This window comes from Pteronotus mesoamericanus, unplaced genomic scaffold (assembly GCF_021234165.1).
Source record: "Pteronotus mesoamericanus isolate MK-2021 breed Mesoamerican mustached bat unplaced genomic scaffold, CSHL_Meso_final contig_25, whole genome shotgun sequence".
NCBI classification, from domain to species: domain Eukaryota; kingdom Metazoa; phylum Chordata; class Mammalia; order Chiroptera; family Mormoopidae; genus Pteronotus; species Pteronotus mesoamericanus.
In genome coordinates this window covers 2,585,701-2,605,585 of record NW_026555105.1, presented here as the reverse complement: position 1 = coordinate 2,605,585, position 19,885 = coordinate 2,585,701, and the positions used below count along the sequence as shown (strand labels likewise).

The 19,885-nt window shown below is 44.4% G+C and overlaps 1 protein-coding gene across 2 annotated transcripts; it reads left to right on the top strand.

Moving 5' to 3' along the window:
- The first annotated feature begins 1,624 nt into the window (after nt 1-1,624).
- Nucleotides 1,625-15,376, top strand: SPO11 (SPO11 initiator of meiotic double strand breaks). Of its 2 annotated transcripts, XM_054573347.1 has the most exons (13): nt 1,625-1,755; nt 3,672-3,785; nt 5,073-5,161; nt 5,553-5,619; nt 6,100-6,208; nt 6,555-6,638; nt 7,347-7,383; nt 7,720-7,829; nt 11,100-11,199; nt 11,501-11,538; nt 12,396-12,472; nt 14,647-14,758; nt 15,257-15,376. In XM_054573347.1, the coding sequence occupies exons 1-13, from the start codon at nt 1,625-1,627 to the stop codon at nt 15,374-15,376; spliced, it is 1,188 nt and encodes a 395-aa protein (XP_054429322.1). The 2 variants fall into 2 exon arrangements, with proteins under 2 accessions (XP_054429322.1, XP_054429323.1); XM_054573348.1 differs by lacking the exon at nt 3,672-3,785.
- The last annotated feature ends 4,509 nt before the right edge of the window (nt 15,377-19,885 follow it).

Genomic DNA, 19,885 nt, shown 5'->3' with positions numbered 1-19,885 from the left:
CCTCATCTAAAAGCAGAGAGAACACGGGCCAAGGGCATAAACCCATCACCAAAGACACCCCCACAAAGTTATGACGTGTTCCCAGCCAGACCATCAGCAGTGCCTCCTATCCCAGTACTAAGAACTCAAATTTAGGGTCAAAATTTGCCTCTCGGCTCCGTCCCTCGCTGTGAGTCAATCCTGCACAAATTGCTCAGCCTCTCCGTGCTTGTTTCGTCATCTGTGAAATGTAGACACAAACGTTTACTGCTTAGGGCTGTCGCTGGAAATGCACTTCTGATCCTGCCACTTAATCATCCCCGTGTCCACCTATTAATCCTCCCCACCAAATCCCCCCTCCCACCCACGACGGGGAAGGATCCTGCCTGCTTTGTTCCCAGCTGTGTCCTCCCTACCTAACCCTCCCTTGCACCGGGTAGGCAGCGAGCAAGTATTTCTGATAACTCAGCACAGAGCTTGGCACCAGCAGCTGTCATTATGAACAGAGGAGGCCCGTTATTATTGATGATGGGAAAGCAGGTTTTGCTTTAAAACTATGCAGTAACCAGCAACTGAGGGAACAAAATAGCTTTCTGAGTGGGCCTGCTATCCGGGGGCTTTTCTGGGGCAACGTCCCCGGGTCCCGGTCAGGAGCAAGCAGGCCCTCACAAGCCTGGGAGCCAAGTTGCTCCGGAGTCTCTCCCCACCGTCCTCTCTCGGGGACATCACCCCCCAAGACACCCTTCCCTGGGGCGTCCCTGCTGCAGAAGGCTCAGAGACAGCAGGGAGAAGGGCGCCGCTCACCCCGCGCGCACAGGGCCACCGTGGTCCCACGCCAGGGTCGCTAGATAACATACCGGACATCAGCTGCATTTGAATGTCAGAACAATAATGCATTTTTCGTAAAAGTACGTCCCGGAGATTGCGCGGGATCTAGTTACCTTAAAAAGGAAGAAAGAAAAAAAGTATTCGGTGTTTATCTGGAATTCGAAATTAGCTGAGTGTCCCGGATTTTCATTTGCTAAGCCTTAACCCAGGCCTGCCTGAACGCGGGGACCCCACTGTCCCCTCCCCTGCAACGTCATCGCCATGAGCCCAAGAGGAACCTGCTGGGCTGGTTACAGGACCCACCAGCGAGCGGCTGCGTGAACTGGCCTGTGTAAGCCCTCAGCTCCCACACAAACGTGAGGAAGGGCAGGAATCGCGTTAGCTTTGCTCACAGCTGAGCCTGGCACTGTGTCTGTCACACAGCTGAGTCGCCATGACTCCTTGTCACAACGACAAATCGCTTTTCCCTACACAGCCAAAAAAAACAAAACATGAAACCACTTTAATGAAATCTGGGTCCAGCACCCCCAAGCACACCCTGCTGGTCCCCGTTCCTCGCAGGGCCGTGCTCCAAGGACCCAACACACGGTCCCTCAAGGTGTGACCACGCCCGAGTGTGCCCTGCGTGCGCGTGCGCACTCCACTCAACAGAAGGCGCTATGCGCATGCGTCTGTGCAGAGCAGGCCTCGGAAGGGTAAGGCGTGCGCGTGCGCAAGAGGCCGCAACCCGGAAGCGCGGGAAAGGCCTAGTTCACAGGCACGCGCCATCTGAGGTTGGATTTCTGCGCTTGGGGCTCTTTCATCGCAGTCTGTCTTCATGGCGTTTGCGCCCATGGGGCCTGAGCCCTCATTCTTCGAGGCTCTGGATCAGCACAGGGCTTCCCTACTGGCCGCCCTGAAGAGAGACAGCGGGGATCGCGCGGGCGGGGGGACGCGCCTGGCCTCCAGGTACAAGGGCTCGCCCGGGGGCACATGCCCAAGAGATGGACAACGAGGAGGTTCTGTGGCCTGGCGCGGGGCGGGGAGGGGGCGGGGGGCAGGGGGCAGGGGTTGAGGTGCTCGGCAGGGAAATGTCTGGTTGCACCTTCTTGTCCTTTCTACCTTAGGGACCAAAAGCTGCCTCCCACATGGTGTGGCCGCTGGAGGGGCCCCCTTGGCCGGCCGGTGGCCGGCCAGCCCGAACCCCGAGAAGTCTCCTTGCTTAGTGCTCCTTCCCTTTCCTGCTTCTAATTATTACCTAACTCCAAAAAGCCTGGGGACAGACCACCCCCCTGGTGCCTTCCAGAATGTTCCCCTTCTAGAATATTCCAGGACCGCCTCCATAGCTGGGCTCGCAGGTTTCCTGAGATCTTTACGTATCAGAGCGTTTAGGGCACAATTACGGGCAAAAAAAAAAAAAAAAAAAAAGGATAAAATTTTAACTTGCGTTTTCGTGACTTTTTTTTTAAGAGGAAATGAGAAAAATGAATGTGAGTGCTCACTGAATAAGAGTGTTTCACGGCAAGGGAGCCAACACATCCTGAGCGGCGTGTAATAAAACAACAGTTTTCTGGGCTTGGACGCGGAGACAGGCTGCGCGCTGTAAATGATTTCCTCGGGGCGCGGGGCAGCTCGGAGCGCGCGCGGGTGCCGCCGGGGGCCGCGACTCCGCGGCGACCCCGCTGGGACGGCGCTGCGGGACCTCTGTGCGCGCTCCTGCCCGCTTTCGCCTGAAACGTCCCGGTGTTTGGCTCCTTTTGTCTGCTTTTCTCATTCATCAGCAAAGTGTTTCAGCCGAAATAAATGACTTTTCTTTTTAAGCCCAAACCAACGATGGAGGTGGGAGGGTGGAAACAAACCCACAAGCAAACAAGTTTTTACATCAGGATGTAGTTTGGGGGAGGATTTATGAGGATGAGGGGCCGGAGGGAGGGGAAGCCCCCTGTTTACGTCTCAGATGTAAATTAATCTGATTGTATCTCAGAGTTGGTCCTGCGACTTTTTTTTTTTTAAACTGGGAAAAAAATGACTATTTGAGTCCGTTTTTACAGGTCGGTATTAGAAAACACTCCGTGTCTTACTTTTTATTTGCCGAAACACGTGGTTCCAAAGAACGCAAGTTCCTGTGGGATTCAGAAGAATCGACATTTTGCCCATTTGCTAGATTTGATTTTCCGTCCCAGGCAATGTGCGAACGGTATTTATAACTGAACAGCATTGTTTTGAAGCTGATGGCGTGTGAAATTAAATGTCAGCGGACAGAAAGCTGGGCTAAGTATCAATAGTTTGCTGCGAAGTGGCATGGTAGTCGCCAAGTCTTTCCATGGCGCTGATTAAGACTTTTTTTTTTAATCCCTAAAATTCAAAAGGGCTGATTTAAGGCATGAGATCAATTAGGGTAATAAGCTACAAAAAGAAGTGTTCCTTTTGAAATATGTGTACTTTTGCACTGCCGTTTTGGGAATTAAATTCAAAGCCAGTATGACATCATTTTTAATTGAAACACTTTGCAGCATTTCCAGCCAACAAGTTTCTATTTAAGTAGGTTAAGATGAAAAGTAGATTACAATATATTTATAAATTGTATTGTCTAGTCATTAATCTAAAAGGGAGATGCTACTTCAATGGGTAATTGTTTGAAGAGTAAAATTACAAGCAAAGGAAATTTCTGTTGAGTAACCACTACCCATACCGCCGTTCTAATACAGTGCCGACGTCAGAGTTTAGTGGGTTTAGGGTTTAACATTATCAACATGGATTACCAAGGTTTACAGAACAACCAATGACACAAAAAGCTAATTTCCGTGCTGATCTAGGGAAATGTTACGTATTGTAAAGGCCTAATTTAGACTTAAAACTGAATCATGGTGTGTTTATTGTTTCAGTTCTGAGGTTCTTGCATCTATAGAAAATATTATCCAAGACATAATCACAAGCTTGGCGAGAAACGAAGCGCCTGCCCTCACGATAGACAACAGATCAACCTGGGAAAATATAAAGTGGGCATTTGGCATTTTTTACATTTTTTAAATGCGGTATCTATGTCATGATTTGAATGTACTCAAGTTAGAGTTCTAGTCAGATATTTTTTAATTGCTTTTACCCCTGCCAAAAAGTATTTGTGGAATTTTATAAAATACATAGCATACAGGCCGGTTATATAAACTAGAAGGAGGCGTGAAAGATACGGCAAAGGGAAAACAAAGCTAGGAAGAAAGAACAAAGCTGTGAAAGAGGTTAGAATTCAAAATGCATATGATAAAGTCTTACAGTCCTGCTAAAAATAGGCTCCCAACTTCGATCTAAGCTTCCCAGCACTCAAAGGGGGAAATTCTCATCTATACTGAGAACGCAAACCACTTGTTCTGCGGGGCCTACAACCGGCCCTGAAACGGAGACCAAAATAAACGTGTCCTGAACATAGAGCACATTTCAAAGGCTTTCTCCTAACACGTCTTCTCTTGCTAAGTCATGTGTCCAAGAGGGAAAAATCAGCAAACAGCTTAACCAAAATCCTGGAACCTAGTTACATAGTTTGGTTTTCTGAGATCCTCAGCTTGCAGAATCTTTCCACTAAATAATGAAAAACACTACAAAAGTGGTTCTCCATGAGAGTCACAGAAACAGAATAAAAGTAGTTTTGAGGCTGAGAGTCACTAAATTTTCTTTATGATCAAATATAACTGATATAAAACCTAAACTTTTGAATCGTATTTTGCTTCATATTTTGCGAGGCGGACGGCATCAAGCCTTGAAGCCACTGACGACCGGCCTCTTTGCCGGGTGCCTTCTGCCACCTTTAGGACAGGCTCAGTAGTTCACTTTGACAACCTGCTCTAAATGATTTCATTTGATGTAACTTTGGAGGTACATCAGAAATTAAATATTTCAAAATGTATTAAATTGAGTAAGGTTATTGAGTAAATTGTTAAAATTAGCAAAATGCTAACTATGAAATAGTTGAAAATAGTTCACACACACTAAATGTCTTCCCAGGAAAGAAATACACAGATGTACATAGACATCATAATCAAATAAGTGAATTACACATCTGTAATTAAACACTTTCTTTTAGTGCCTCTATATGTCTCAGCGCTAATTATCCAATTATCACCTGGAGTTATTATCTAAACTTATAACCTAAGTCATCCTAAAGCTTTAGTGTTTACATTGCAAAGAAATGTGTATTTAAATGATATTCAGAAGAGGACATTAAGTGTGTATTGTTTGGAATTCAGAAATTAATTGCTTTTTATTGTATTCCCTTGCTTTAAACAAAATGACAGGTTTGAAGACTCTGTGGGTCTTCAGATGGTATCTCATTGTACCACGAGAAAAATCAGAAGTGATTCACCAAAATCAGTTAAAAATTTTGGTGAGTTAATCTTTCTTACCTTTTGGTAATAAATGAATTTGGTTACCTTCAGAGTTTTTGTTATTCCTAGTTAAATAATTTTACTTGTTCTTGAACAAACCACCATCGTACTGAAATAAATGTATAGACTTCTGTACATCATTATCCATGGAAGTTCATTGTAATTCCAAGATAAATTTTCAAGGTACATGATTCAGTGGAAAAGCATTGTCTCAGTTTTGCTGTTCATCGAGCAAAATTTTATCTGATTCTTCAGGCAATTCTATTTTGTACTTAAACTTCTGTTTTGCAAAAGTAGTTTTTGTGATGTCATGGAGAATAACTGGTGACCATGAAATGCTCTGAGTTAGAGAAATGATGAGTAACTTGTTTATTGCATCTTATCTTGCAGCTCTAATTCTTAAAATACTGTCCATGATTTATAAACTAGTGCAGAGCGACACTTATGCAACCAAAAGGTAAATGTATCATTCTCGTAAATTGCTCTTTAAAATGCAGTGTGAGCCCTGGCTGGTGTGGCTCAGTGGGTTGAGTGCTGGCCTGCGAACTGAAAGGTGGCCAGTTTGATTCCCAGTCAGGGCACATCCCTGGGTTGTGGGCCAGGTCCCCAGTTGGGGACATGTGAAAGGCAGCTGCTTGATGTATCTCTGGCACATCGATGTTTCTCTTCCTCTCTTTCTTCCGTCCCCTCTAAGAGTAAATAAATAAATAAAAGCTTTAAAAATAAAAAAAAAATTTTTTAAAGCAATGTGAGATTTAGTTAGATTAACTTCCATTATGTGTTTTGAAAAGTTACTCAAACTAAACTGTGGGTAGTAGATTACTTTGTTTATAGGTGTGTTTCATCTAGTTCAAGCTTTCTTCAAGTAATACTGCAATACTTGTCACATTCAAAGAGAACATGGTTAATTAAAAATAGGCATCTTAAATCCTCACAGAGACATATACTACACGGACAGCCAACTCTTCGGGAGCCAGGCGGCCGTGGACAGCATCATCGCCGACGTGTCCTGCATGCTGAAAGTGCCGAGGCGCGGTCTGCACGTGGTGCGTAGCGCTGAGCGCAGGGCCTTCCGGTGTACGGCGAAGGGTCCCTGTGAAAGTTGGGATCGAGGAATATAAGTCAAAGAATGTGATCTATGCCCTCTTTTGGTATTTTTTGACATTATATTTAAGTATCTATTCTCAATATTTTCCCTCGAATGAGTTGGGCCAACACAGATGAATTACCAAGTATTTTGCACTCCTAAATACGCTTACATATTTTCTCCTTCATTTCTTAAGTTTCAATCTGAGTTAAAAAGGCATATATTTTAGCAGGTGTACATGAGGAATGACTTTGCAGCTTAAAATATATGTGTGAAAAAATATTCAAATATGTCTTTTTTTTTAGTTATCTACATCAAAAGGTTTGATTGCTGGCAATTTACGGTATATCGAGGAGGAGGGCACCAAAGTGAACTGTAGCTGTACAACAGTAAGTATCATCGATGTTTCTGCACACATTAACTCCCTCTCCGATCCCTTGTTTTAGGAGTATATTTTATATCCTGCTTGTTATGTAGTTTGGAGCTTAAGATTTTAAAATAGGACTGAAGGATGAACAGATATATGAATGGGTATAGTTTTAAAATATGCCACTTGTCAAGTGTCATTGAAATAAAAGTACACATTGCTCTTAAAAATGGATTTGTTTCCAAGTCGAGTGTGGCTTGACCATTTCAGCATGGTTATTTAGGTGATCTTCATGAAACTTTCTTGTTCTGAAAGTAGTATGTTTACAATGAAGCTCCCAGCCTGGCGTTGGCACGCAGGAGGCCCCGCGCTCAGCGAGCAGCTTGCCAGGCCGCACCCTTGCTCAGGGAAGGCAGCTGATAGCGGGGCCGGGCAGGGGCGGGGGCGGGTCCTGCTCGAGGCCATTGTCCCTCGCCTGCGTCTGCCTGCTGAACGAGGAGGTTATCCACAGGGCCTCTACAGAGCCCTCACCTGCCGGGAGGCAGCGTGGGTGCGTGTCTTTTCTTACTGGAGAATAAATATTCTCCATTGTTTTCGTACTGAGGTATAAACCTCTGATGGCAGGTTTATTCTTTAAAAATGAAAATACAGGATTTTTGTGATGAATTTTAAAATGCTGTTATATTTCCTTTTTATCTAAAATGAAAACTGTCTTGTTTTGTTAACTTAGGCTGTTGCTGTATCATCTAATATTCAAGGAATTTGGAGTATCCTTTGAATGGAAAAACTATGTAAACTTCTGGAATGTTCATTCAGTTCATTACTTTGGTAAATTAAACCTTCTGATGTGTAACCACCAAGCTAGAACCTATAGTGGCCAAGATGGACACACCACGGTCCCTTCTGTAGGATTCTTTTAGGAGCTCACCATTTAGTAGGAGAGACAGATAACTACATATTAATAAATATCTTGTTACATATTTCAAGGTAAAAATGAAAATACTAAACCTACAGCTGTTTTTGAATTGATCTGTAGGGCACCATTATTTAGTTGGTTAAATTGAAATACTCTTGCCTTAAATTTGTCCACCTTAACTTCACAGATTTAATTACAGATGCAAAATTTCTATTAATTGTAGAAAAAGATGCGACATTTCAGCGACTGCTAGATGACAACTTTTGCAATAAAATGTCTCCGTGCATCATGGTTACGGTATGTTATCCATCTTTACTACAATTCCAAGACTAACATAATACTTTGGTGACCGGTAAGAGGGGTGTATGATGTCATCTATACAGCTGGGATAACATTCTTTTATCAACACGATGCATCCTTTGGGGTCATAGAACAGGAATTTCAAAGGTGTTTATTTAATCTTTTCAATTGATTTTTTTGAGGATGGGGGAGAGAAAGAAAGAGAAAGGGAAACACTGGGGGTTTTTTTGGTTCCACTTATTTATGCATTCATTGGTTGCTTCTTGGTATGTGTCTGACCAGCACCCACAATCTTGGTGTATCAGGACGATGTTCTAACAAACTGAGCTGCTTAGCCAGGGCTCAAAAGTGTTTATTTAAACAGCCTCTAATCTGACTAAATCAAGGTCGGGTGGCTCAGTTGGTTGGGGCATCGTCCCATACACCAGAAAGTTGCAGGTTTGATTCCTGGGTTGTGTGTTTGATCCCCCATCGGAGTGCGCATGGGAGGCAACCAATTGATGCTTCTTTCTCGCATCAATGTTTTTCTCTCTCTCTCCCGCTTCCTCTCTTTCTAAAATCAATGATCATGTTTTTTAAAATTTGAAACCAAGGTGACGGACCTGATCGGTAAACATCAGCGATTTCCTGCTGCCACGGCGAGGGCACACAGGCTGCCGGCGTGCCCCTGCCGGCACCCGCGCAGGGCTGCTGTCTCGCCCATACCGCGGCGAGAGCGGGGCTGTGGCAGGGTGGGATGGAGACGCGCCGCGCCTTGTTTTTCTCACTCAGGTTTGCGTACCAGGTCATTCCATCAAGTCTGTCGAAAGGAACCTGCTTTTTAAAAAAACAGAAGTATGTAAAGACCAGCAAAGAACACAGCAGAGGACACCGAGATAACACACAGGGCACCACTGGCCTCAGTTAGCACAGGGGAGTGAGCTTCCTGCCACAGGGGTCTGGGAGGAGTTCATAGGCTGGGGCGGTGGGTGACAGGGGCTGGGGCGAGGCAGAACGCACGGGGACAAAGGGAGCTTGGGGTGTGCGTAGGTGGAATGACAATTGAATGGGTTCCCCTGCCCTGTCCCGGCTGGCTTTCTCCTACTTACACAGACATTTATAAAAACTTAGGTTGATAGAGGAAAAAAGCTCCTCTAGTTAAACTTCTCCTAGCTTACTGGATCCACAGTGACTGTACCGGCTGTGAGCTGTGTGGTGTGGGGGCAGCATGTGGGGCAGCTGCAGGGAGTCTCGGAAGGCCTGGCCGCTCCCAGGGAGGCAGCCTGAGTCCCAGCAGAGGCGTCGGGCACTCACGGAAGGTCTGGCGCTGGGGAGAAGGGGAATGACAAGGACTTGGGCAATGACAAGGACATGTCATTGGTTAGACGGGGAGCCTGGCAGGGGGCTGTCTGGTGTGAAGACGGAAGAGGACTGGCTAAGGAGAGAGACTGAAACAGAGGACGTCCCTTAGGCCCATTCTAAAGGGCTTGGTGACCGCCGGATGTGAGGGATGAGTTGGAAGGGCCCCGGTGCGGTGTGCGGATCCACCTTGTCGGCTGAAAGCTGCAGGACAAGCAGCACCCCGGCCAGCTCTCTGGGGGAGAATTGTGAGTGTGGTGCTGGGGACAGGAGCCGATAGCACGGAGTCTGGCTGGCACCTCGTTTGAGGTTGAGACGGAAAGTTCAGTCACACAAACAGCAGAGGTTGTCCTTGAACCCCTGATGTGATCTCTCGGTAGGTGTGTCCTGTGGCTCGCTTCGGCCCCGCCCTCTTCCCTTTTCACACTGTGCTGGGCTGACTGGAAGGCAGTACATGCAGGCAAGGGATGCGGCCGAGGCCAGGGCCTCTGCACAGCCCTGGGTGATTGGATCGCACCTGGTCCCGCCGCCTAGGAGGGGCGCGGGAAGCGCGGCTCTGTCACACCTGGGTTGAGGAGACGCTAAAGCTGGGTCGGGGAGCATCACTGAAAGAGGCAAAAGTCTCCCACGGCCCTTTTCCTGCCTTGCCTTTCCCCCTGTGTGCTGCCTTCTCGTCCTTGCCTGTCTACACAGCAGCTCTGGCATGGCTCCGTTGTCAGGTGCTGCTGTCACTCACGGGAAACACCCACAGGGGGCCCATCCCCCGTGGCTGCCTCTGTAGCAGGAGCTGAGGATGCGGGGGGCGGGGGGCTCATTTCCCACTGGATGTCCTGTGGTGTACTTTGACTCCTCCACCACATGCACGAGTTACCTTTCTGTAAAGGAAAAAAAATTAAAATAGGCTGCCATTTACTAAGTGATTCTGGTGCGCCAGGAACTCTAAGCACTTCACAGTTAGAGTCCACACTCATTGCTATTGGTCACCTAACTTGTACAGTCTCCCTATCGCTCTATGGGATAGGCACTGTCATCACCCCCATTTTAATAGATGGGCACTGGGATGCAGGAAGGTCCCCGTTGCTGTAGGGCCGTAACTCTGTGTGGTAGGCACATTTATCTCGATTTTTAAACAAAGCAACAGCCTAACGAGACTAAGAAACCCGACCAATGTGACCCACGAATGGTTGGCGGAGAGGGAATTCCAAGTCAGAGCCGGGCGATGGGAAGCCCGTTCTCGGCGCCCCTGCCGCTTCCCTGCCCCATGCTTCCTTCGCTGCCCGGCTTTCCCCCCGGCACTGTTGCCGTGCTGGGTGAGTGACTTCTCTACGTAGCTGTTCTAATGGCCTCACAGTGCTGTCCACCACTTAGGTGCATTGAACCCTGAATTTTCACCAGGCACTCTTCTAAGTGCTTTATGGTTGCTAAATGAGTCAATTCCTATGTAATCTCATAAGGTGTTGGCCAGCCCTAAGCCGCAGAGGTTCCGGGATTCGCTCAGGTTCGTGCCGCAAGAACGGGGCAGAGCCGAGGTGTCAGCCTGGGCGGCCTGGCCCCGCAGCTGGCGTGCGCCATGCCACGGCCGTGTGGCGCTGCCACTCTGTGTCCCTGCTGTGAGCTGCTGTGGCTATTTATAGTGTGGTCATTTTTAAGTGATACTGCAGTGAACATCTAAGTATGTAGGGTTTTCATTGTCCCTGTTTCTGCTGAAATATCTCCTTGGGCTGGAAGAACTAAGTCACAGGTAGGAACGCACGTGGCCTTCTTCGGCCCATTGTAGATGTTGTGCACTTTTTTCAGCCAACACCTGTCTTCTACCACCTGAAATTTAAGGTGAGGAGATCTAACTTTTACATTGTTAATAATACAAGGATAGTGTCTCATTGGTTTTGTTTTCTGGAATTAAAATGCGTCATTCTGTCTTGCCTTTAGGGGAAGGGAGTGCCCGACCTGAACACCAGGCTTTTAGTCAGGAAGCTGTGGGATGCATTCCACATCCCCATCTTTGCTCTCGTCGATGCTGATCCGCATGGTGACTTTCTGTTTATGTTTGAAACTATCATGATTGAATCATATTTGTAGCTTTGTGTTTTTCTGCTCTTAGAACACTTCCATAAATATTTCAAAAGAATGTGATTATTAGATTAAAATTAATGACTGCAATCATTTGAGGTAATTTGTTGCTTTTTTAGCCATATTAAACTGAACCATAAGTTTCCATTGGTAATGTCCAAAAAAATAAAATTTGCAGATGTTAGACTTAACTCAAGAGTGCAAATTATCTAACCTATAATATACAAGAAGTCGAATTTTAAAGTTAACTCTTTTCACAGGCATAGAAATAATGTGCATTTATAAGTACGGATCTATGGTGAGTATAGAAAAGTATTTTTCTTTTTCCATTTTTGAGATGTTTTATATTCATTGGGGCTATTTCTGCATTTACTTATCAGCCCCTAGTAAGTGGAGGGCCCCCGAAAAGTACCAGGGCAGCCACTGTCCTAGTCTAGGACCAGTCTGTCTCCGCGCTGTGATTCCAGCTGCCAGCGGGACCAGGGCCACCACAGGTGACTGAGCGGGATTAGCTCTGGGCCAGAAGCTTCCATGACCCCCGTGTTGCTGGCCTACTGAAGTCGCCTTGGGCCTCTGGGGAGCAGCACGGTCCGATCGTCGAGTGTACTCTGAACGTTACACGTAGCCTGGGTTTCTGATGTGGCCAATTCCCTTTCTCCACCCTGAGGACCAGTTTCAGCACTAGGGACTGCAACTTACCACACCCCAGCGGTCTTCAAAGTGGGGCCCTGCACACCTGTCCCTCTCCAGGCCTAGTGAATGGGACCCTCTAGGGGTGGCCCCCCAAGTGGTTCTGACGCACGGTCAAGTTTGGGAGCCGCTGTGTACCCCTGGAGTGTCCCTGACGCATGAATTTAGAGCAGGTGAGAAGTTCAACAGAGCAACGCATTGGAATGGAGTCAGAATAATCAGTAATACCTGCAGGCCAGAGGGGTTCCTTTGTAGTTTGGTAGACAGTCAGTCCAGAAGTGCTATAGAGCCTTCACTGAAAGTCCAGCTTAGTGAAGCTCTCAGTGGTTTCCCTCCTTCTGCGGGCTCTGGGCCATGAAGTCTTTAGTATTTGTTCTTAATAAGTGAAAAATTTGGCTGCAAAAGCAAGTGTACTGCTTCTCCGCCATTTAGCCTTCCCTAATACACTTTTCCTCTTCATTTTAGTCGATGTCTTTTGAAGCCCATAATCTCACAGTTCCAGCTATTAGATGGCTTGGCCTCCTCCCTTCAGATATTAAAAGGTTAGGCGGTTTAGTAGAACTGGGATATTTGAAATAATGACTCATTGTAATATGTCACAATAAGCCTCTAAAGTCACCACAAGGGAAAGCTCTTAATGCATTTCATGCGCACTGTTTGCTGTGACTCAGGGTTACACGGTCATGAATTAAGTTCATTGGCGTCTCTGCTTCAACTACTGAAACACCTGAGTGAAGGTGAACTGAACTTTCTGGGAGCTGGAAAACATTTTTTGTTTTACTTTTACTGTCAAAATATTTTGAAATTTATTATACTTAGAAAGTATAAGACATTGATGCTAGTTAAACAGTATTCATTAACATCACTTGACATGTGAATCAATTTTATTTCAGATATAAATTTTTAATTTCATAAAAAATCTCACTTGAAGATTACATAAAGTTTGGGAACCTAAAGTTTGGCAAGTTTAATATATACATACGTTGTAGAAAAAAAATTAAACAAGGTAAAAATTACTTTCAGATGAACAGCTTTATCATTATAGATTGTTTTCTGTGCATAATCACAACTTTTCACAAAAATGGGCTCATATTCTAATACTATTTTGTAATCTCCTTTTATCACACAACACAGTGAGCACTTTTCCGTATCGGTGAATACATTTCTACAGCCTCATTTTAATGTCTTCTGTTACCGAGTTCAAATTCTGGATGTGCCCGTGTTTATTCAGCCAGCTCCTCAAAGACAGGCATTTGGGTGGTTTCCAGATCTCTGCTCTGACAGGCGGTGCTTTGCGGGACGCTCCTGTAACGGAGTCTTCGCCTGCAGCTTAATGAGCCCCCGAGGCTGACTCCCCGGAGCGGCTGGGTAAAAGGGCGCGTGCGTCCCAGGCTCGGCCGTCCTTGGGTAGGGTGATTATTTTGCTGTCCCTGGAGAGTGAGAGCCCACCTGTCCCTCAGCAGAGGACATCACTCTTCTTCATCTCTGCTAAGGGGGTATTTAAAAATATTTTATTATTGCTTTAATTGGCCAGTGAGAATGAACTTAAACGTGCTGATTGGAGTCCTTCAAGCAGAGCGTGAACTCTGATCATGGGCGCCGCCTTCCTCACTGTGGAATATGAACAGGTTTGGGGTGATTGCCACTTCTTACACAATGAGGGCACAAGAACAAACGTTTGATTTTTGATTTTTGAGTATTTACACTCCAGTGAATCAAAGTTTTGATTAGTGCTATATGTCATGGTCAAAAACCCTTAGGGGTGATTGTATGAATCATTTCTAGTACAAATTCAGGACAAATGACTTGATAATTATTAAGGCGGAAGGCTTGGAAAAACTCTAGCTGCAACTCATAAATTCATTAGTTCTTTCAAAAGCCACTCCAAATAAATGGACAAATTTAAACAAAAACAACAACAACAAAAAAACCCCAGTGGGTTAGCTACATATACATGGCTTCAAGGGAAATCCTCTAGGTCCGCTTTCAATCAAATTGTCATCCTATCCAGGAGCTACTATGGCAAGTGGTCGTAATTATGGGGACACTGAAAAAGACTTTGAAACTGGAGCTGTCCTGGGAAATCCAGCATTTGTGACTTCAAAAAGTAGTCCACACCCTAAGCCCTGGACCTCTCATGTTCTACTTTTTAAACACATACCAAGATAAAATCACATTTTACTTTTTTAAATGTAAAACTAGATAGGTGTGTGTATCTGTGTGCACGCATGTACACATAAGTGAAAAGTGACAACCAACTTCCATGGCCCAGAACATTCTCACCCAACACAAACATGTGAGTACACAGTGGAACCTAAAATCCCACGCGCATCTCGCCATGGCCACACCCACCGGACCTCAGCGCTCCACTGCCGGGAGCTCTGACACTGCCTCGGAGCAGAGGGCACACGTGTGATGCCGGTGCCGGCGGCATTTGTTTTACAACCGGCATCTCTCTCCCTGTCACCGTCCTGTGAGTATGACACAAAGAAAACCAGCAACTTAGAGCAGACTTCCACTGTGAACTTGATCCCTTGTTGGCCTAGGGAATGCCAGGCCCCCAAATTTTGGACTCAAAAGGTGGATCTGCACCAATTTTATTGCCTGTGATTTCTGAGTTTCTTGGAATAGTACAATGAATATAGGTGAAATATATGTGATCTTCAAGTTATAGGAACAGTTTGTTTTTGCTAATTTTTTCATCTGCTTTTTCTAGGTTAAATATACCTAAAGATAATTTAATTCCATTGACAAAACGGGACCAAATGAAACTTGACAGTATCCTGAAGAGACCTTATGTCACTTGCCAGCCATTTTGGAGAAAAGAAGTATGTTTCTTTTTAAAATTCAAGTGTTGTGTGTTTCATTGTCTTTGACATTAGTAACAGCCGCTCACATAATATTTTGAAAATATCCCTATTGAAATTTTATGTACCCGACAACTAAGGTGAGGTCATTTGGCAGTGCGTGGTTGCTGAAACATCGAGTGATGAATGCTAACGGGAAAGGCCACCTGGCTGGGGCCGGTCGCTTTCTGTCCTCATCACAGCAACAAACATTGTCTATGGCTGCATCGTAGTTTATGGAGGGAAAAGGAAGAGAAGCCATTGTAAAGCCCCCAGATTGTCCCTGGTCATTGAAGGCATCACTACTGGGTAGTCGCCTCATATTTTTAGCTGTTGCAGCTCTAGAATATTCTAGCTGACCCCGAAGACTATACTGCCCATGGTTTGGGAGAACCAGACAAGTCCAGATTGACCATTCTGTTGAGCTGACAGGATGGTGCCGAGGGCCCTGGTGTGACTCTATCTCACCTTTGTTGACAGATGGAAATAATGGCAGGCTCTAAAATGAAGGCAGAAATTCAAGCTTTGACCTTCCTGTCATCGGATTATCTCTCCAGAGTGTACTTACCCAACAAGTTAAAATTTGGAGGGTGGATATAAAAATATATCTGAATATATCTTGTGATTTCAAGAGGATTCTCAGTGTTTCTTCTGGTAGTAGGAACTGTTGTTTAAAAAAAAAATTCTTAATTTCATAGAGGTAAAAAATTCTTAATTTCATAGAGGTAAAATGTCATTATATTTCTGTCCAAACAAATGCTGTACTCTAACTTTCTTTCAAAGGCTTTATTCCCCCTTTATATAGAGAGTGATCACTATCTTATGTTCTAAATTATAAAAGTATATGTTATTTTGACTTTTAACTTTTATTTAAAAAAAGTTTACATGTCATCAAAGTCTACAAAAATGTTTTATTTTTTTCCTACAATACAATGAATGTTCATGAAGTGTCTTTCTAGCAACAAAAATAATAATGACCTCAGGTTCCAAGGTTGCACATGAACGACAGTGTCCGGCGGTCTTGTAGCGGCACGTCCCTTTGCCTCTGTAGTGTAGGGTCACACCTCATTCGCTCACTCGTGGAATCAATGCAGTTTATTATATATAAATATCTGCATGTACGGGGTCTTCAGTGCTTTTTATTTTGTTTTTGAGCATACTTTTTATTTAATCATATATTTATTTGAAAATTTTCTCAAGGTTTTACTAGTTGTTACCCAACTTCAAATCCACTGAATTCTGCTCTAGTCTAGGTTTCTAGAACAAAGAACTGCTCCAGTGTTAAGATTTACAGAAGCCTCAAATTTTAATAGACCCTTCTGTAACAGTTAAGATGTGATCTTTCACCCTCGTAAACATGTCTTAATTTTTGCAGATGAGTTTTATGATTTTATTCTGTACTTTCAATAAACTGTTAACTGCCCTGAGAAGTTTCTTGTAATTGTGAGCAAGAATATGTATTTATAGACATACAAAAATATTGGGCTACCTATTCTATCCAGGAAATGTTAACAGTAACACTAGGTATCACTGCTGAGTACTTGTAGGTGACAGAAGCTGCTTTCACACTCTCTTACAACAGGTCTCCCAAGAACCTCTTACACCTGTAGTTTACAGGTGAGAGCGCTGAGAATGTCGCTTGTTCTCTAGGCTTGAGGCAGGCAGTCCTCTCTGCCTCAAGAGCAGGACCAGCATGAAATCTCAGTGTCAGGTCCCTTGTTCAAATGTGACTGAGAATTTCAAGGTAAAAGCAGCAGAGCGTCACGCCAAGCATGGGGCCCTTCTCCGCATGGGGCCTGGTGTGACCACACAGGGCGCACACCTGCGAAGCTGGCCCTGTTCACCAGGTTCTAGTAGCTGCTCAACAAGATAACGCAACAATAAAAGAAAATACTTTATGTGACACATTATGTGCCAGGTATTTTTTTAGTTCTACAAACATTAATTTCATCTTCACAGAAACCCTATCAGCTAGGTAGTATTCTTACCATCCTTATTTCACAGGAAAGACAACAAAGGCACAGAGCGGTTTCGAACTTTACCAAGGCCATGTAGCTGCTGAGCAGTGGAGCTGGGCCTACGCCCAGCGTCTGGCTCCGAGCTCAGGCTTTGACTGTGATGCCAGTCCACGCGAAGCGCTCCCTGAGGCCACGTGTGCGCACTGCTCGGGGCAGGTCTGCAGTTCCTGCTGTTGGCTACGAGTCAGCTCAAGGTCCCATGCCAAGCCTGTGGTGTCAATAATGTGTTATATTCCCTGGTCACATCAGAACTGAATGCTTCATTGTGAGAACATTCTGGTATACCATTAACTTGGCTTACTTGTAAGACTTAAAAATTTGAGAAAAATTTTTATAAATCACAGTTTTTCTTTGAATTTATACTATACGTCTTCTGCTAACATCTAATTATATCACTAAGCTTTGACAAGTTTTGTAAAGAAGATGACTAACTTATGGTTAAGCCTCAGAATCTCTGGATCAAGATATACTGCCAAAATGGGAGGGAATGAAAAATCTACACTAGTCACTAAAATTTGAAAAAGGCTTGCAGAACATTCAGTATGGACGATTAAAGTCACCTCAAGTTTATGATTGGAAATTTACTTAAAATATTCTTTATTTGGAAAATGAAAATGGAAAGAGAAAAATACACTGTAGTTTGGCATTGCTACCTATCTTTATCAGGTGCAGATGAAAAATTAATGTTACTAGTTATTTGGGAATCATCTAGAATTCTAATTCTTAAGATTTGTTCCCCAAAAGGATTACTGTAAAATTGGCAGCTCTTTAAAATGACAACTGACAACAGACATCCTCTCTACCACCATCTACGGTATTTATTTTTAAAATTTCCATAATCTTAATCAAGGAAGAACATTTGAATTGGAATCTGTTTATAATTAAAGTAATAAAACTCCTGCAACAAAAAGATGTTCAGAGGGGTTTTTTTCCGTAAAGGCTTATAATCACCCTAGTAAAATAAAAGCTCTGTGATACACTCAGTTTCGGGGAAATTTAACTGTCATTGTTGATGATGCTAAGTAATTTCAGAAGTCATGATTTCATGGGGAAAAAAAATTGGACTTTCTACAAAATAGGCAAAAAACACTCCAGGATTTCCACAACTTCCTTTGGTGAGAGTGTCCCAGTGGAACTGTTTGATGTAGATATCTGTTCAGTGGTGCTGAAAAGAGGGGGGGAAGTGCTTTCAAAGCTAAGCCACATGTGCATCTGCCCTAAAGAGGATTTGCAACGGAATGTTTGGAGGAAAGTATTGAGAAAGCTCTGTTCACCAGTAAAGGCATGCAACCCAAGGAAAGGATCCTGTAAAAACAAGCTAAGGTCGCCCTCTGCTGGCAGGAGGTCTACTGAGCTCTCAACTCCTTCCACCACTTGGGGCGGACATTTCTTTAGAACATTTTCAGGTCTTTGCTCTAAGGAATGGGGTGAAAGAGTCTGAGACACCACGAAGGGGGCTGGGGAAACTGTGAGTATTTGCGTGTGAAGCTGAGTACTAGACAGGGATCCATCTTGTACCCTCAGCTTTGAATGCCCCCAGTTCCTTGTCAAGCGACACGTAATGCGTACCTCCTTACAACTCAGCTCGTTACAAAAACTTCAACGAAATTAAAAATTTTAATTAAAATCTAAGAATTAAAGATCACTTCAAATGAAAAAGAACTGATTCAAAATTACAAGCACATTCAGTTTTCACTCACCCAGCAGTAGAATATAAACTGTGAAGTCACTCATGAATGTCCCCGTGTAAAGGGTTTACCAGTGTGAATGACAGCCAGCACCAAACTTCACTTTATTTTTTCATTTTTAATAATATTTCACCTGTAATCAATGGCTCACTAATCAAACCCATGGGTACAGACCGTGGCAACCCCCCTTCTTGTTTTCCAGGGGGGAAACGTGTGATGCTTTCCACAATCTGCCATCTGTGGGGGTGTAGAGTCAGGTTTGGGGGGCAGGCTGCTTGCATCCCAAATCCACTTCTACTCACTGCCTCTGCAGCTGGGACAAGTGACCATCTGGTCTTGGTTTCATCACCATAAAAAGGGACAACAACACCTATCCTACAGAGTCATTGAGATGATTGCATGAGAATTGCATGGAAAGTGTGTGTTTGAATAATGCCTTTTGGGAAGGGTCAAGGAAAGTTAGTCGTTATCATGTTTGCCTGTGCGTCTGGGGCTGTTGCTCCACGGATGGGATATGCAAATACGGCTTGTCAATTGGAACCCTAAAGAGGAGGGAAATTTTTGGAAGTATGAAGAATCACCAGTACTATATGAGAATCTCTATTGTCATAGATGCTTCTGAAAGATTCTCTTTGAGTAGAACAGTATCATTCAACAAATATTAACAACGAATATATGTCAGATGCTGTGCTCGGTGCTGCAACAAGATATACATGGGAGTAAGACACAACGTTTAAGATTAGGAAACTCGGCAAGGCAAATGCACTGTTTTATGAGGTTGAATAGGATAAGCACTGAGTTGTCTTTGAGAAGGCTTTGAGAGTTCAAAGGAGAGATGGTTCGAGATGACCCATTTGGGAAAGAATGAGGAAAGGTGGTCGAGAAGTTGAAAGGGAGGACTGGTCAGAGAAGATTCTAGGGTTTTGCAGGTAGGAGAGTTAAGCACAGGGCAGGCTTCATTGGCTTCACTGCTTGGCAGTTGCATTATCTCTGATAAGTCACGCTACCTCTCTCAGCCTCACTTTCCTAGTCTATGAAACAGAGATTATTACAATAACCACCTAATAGGGCTGCTCTGGAAATTACAGTAGAGGAATCACCTAGTGTTCCAAAGAGCTATTAGTATTATCTAGACGAGAGGTTCTCAATCTTGGCTGCATCTTAGAATCTCTTGGGAGCTTTTTAAAAATATTAATTCCCTCAGTTCCACCCCAGATCAACTAAATCAGAACCTGAAGAGGAGGCCAAGGCATCAGAGCTTTTTAAAGCTCCCTTAAGTGATTCTAAGTATCTGATCTAGATCCTCGGTGCTCAACTGCAGTGCGTGGCCCCGCAACCCCAGCAGGGAGTTTGCTAGAAAGGTGGGCTCTCAGGAGGATGGAGTTGGCCTTGAATTAGCTGCA

Bases quoted from the DNA above. Each gene is read 5' to 3' on its own strand.
- SPO11 (XM_054573347.1), top strand. From the start codon at position 1,625: ATGGCGTTTGCGCCCATGGGGCCTGAGCCCTCATTCTTCGAGGCTCTG. The intron at 6,639-7,346 runs GTAAGTATCATC...TTGTTAACTTAG, and splicing joins TGAACTGTAGCTGTACAACA to GCTGTTGCTGTATCATCTAA. The intron at 7,830-11,099 runs GTATGTTATCCA...TCTTGCCTTTAG, and splicing joins CTCCGTGCATCATGGTTACG to GGGAAGGGAGTGCCCGACCT.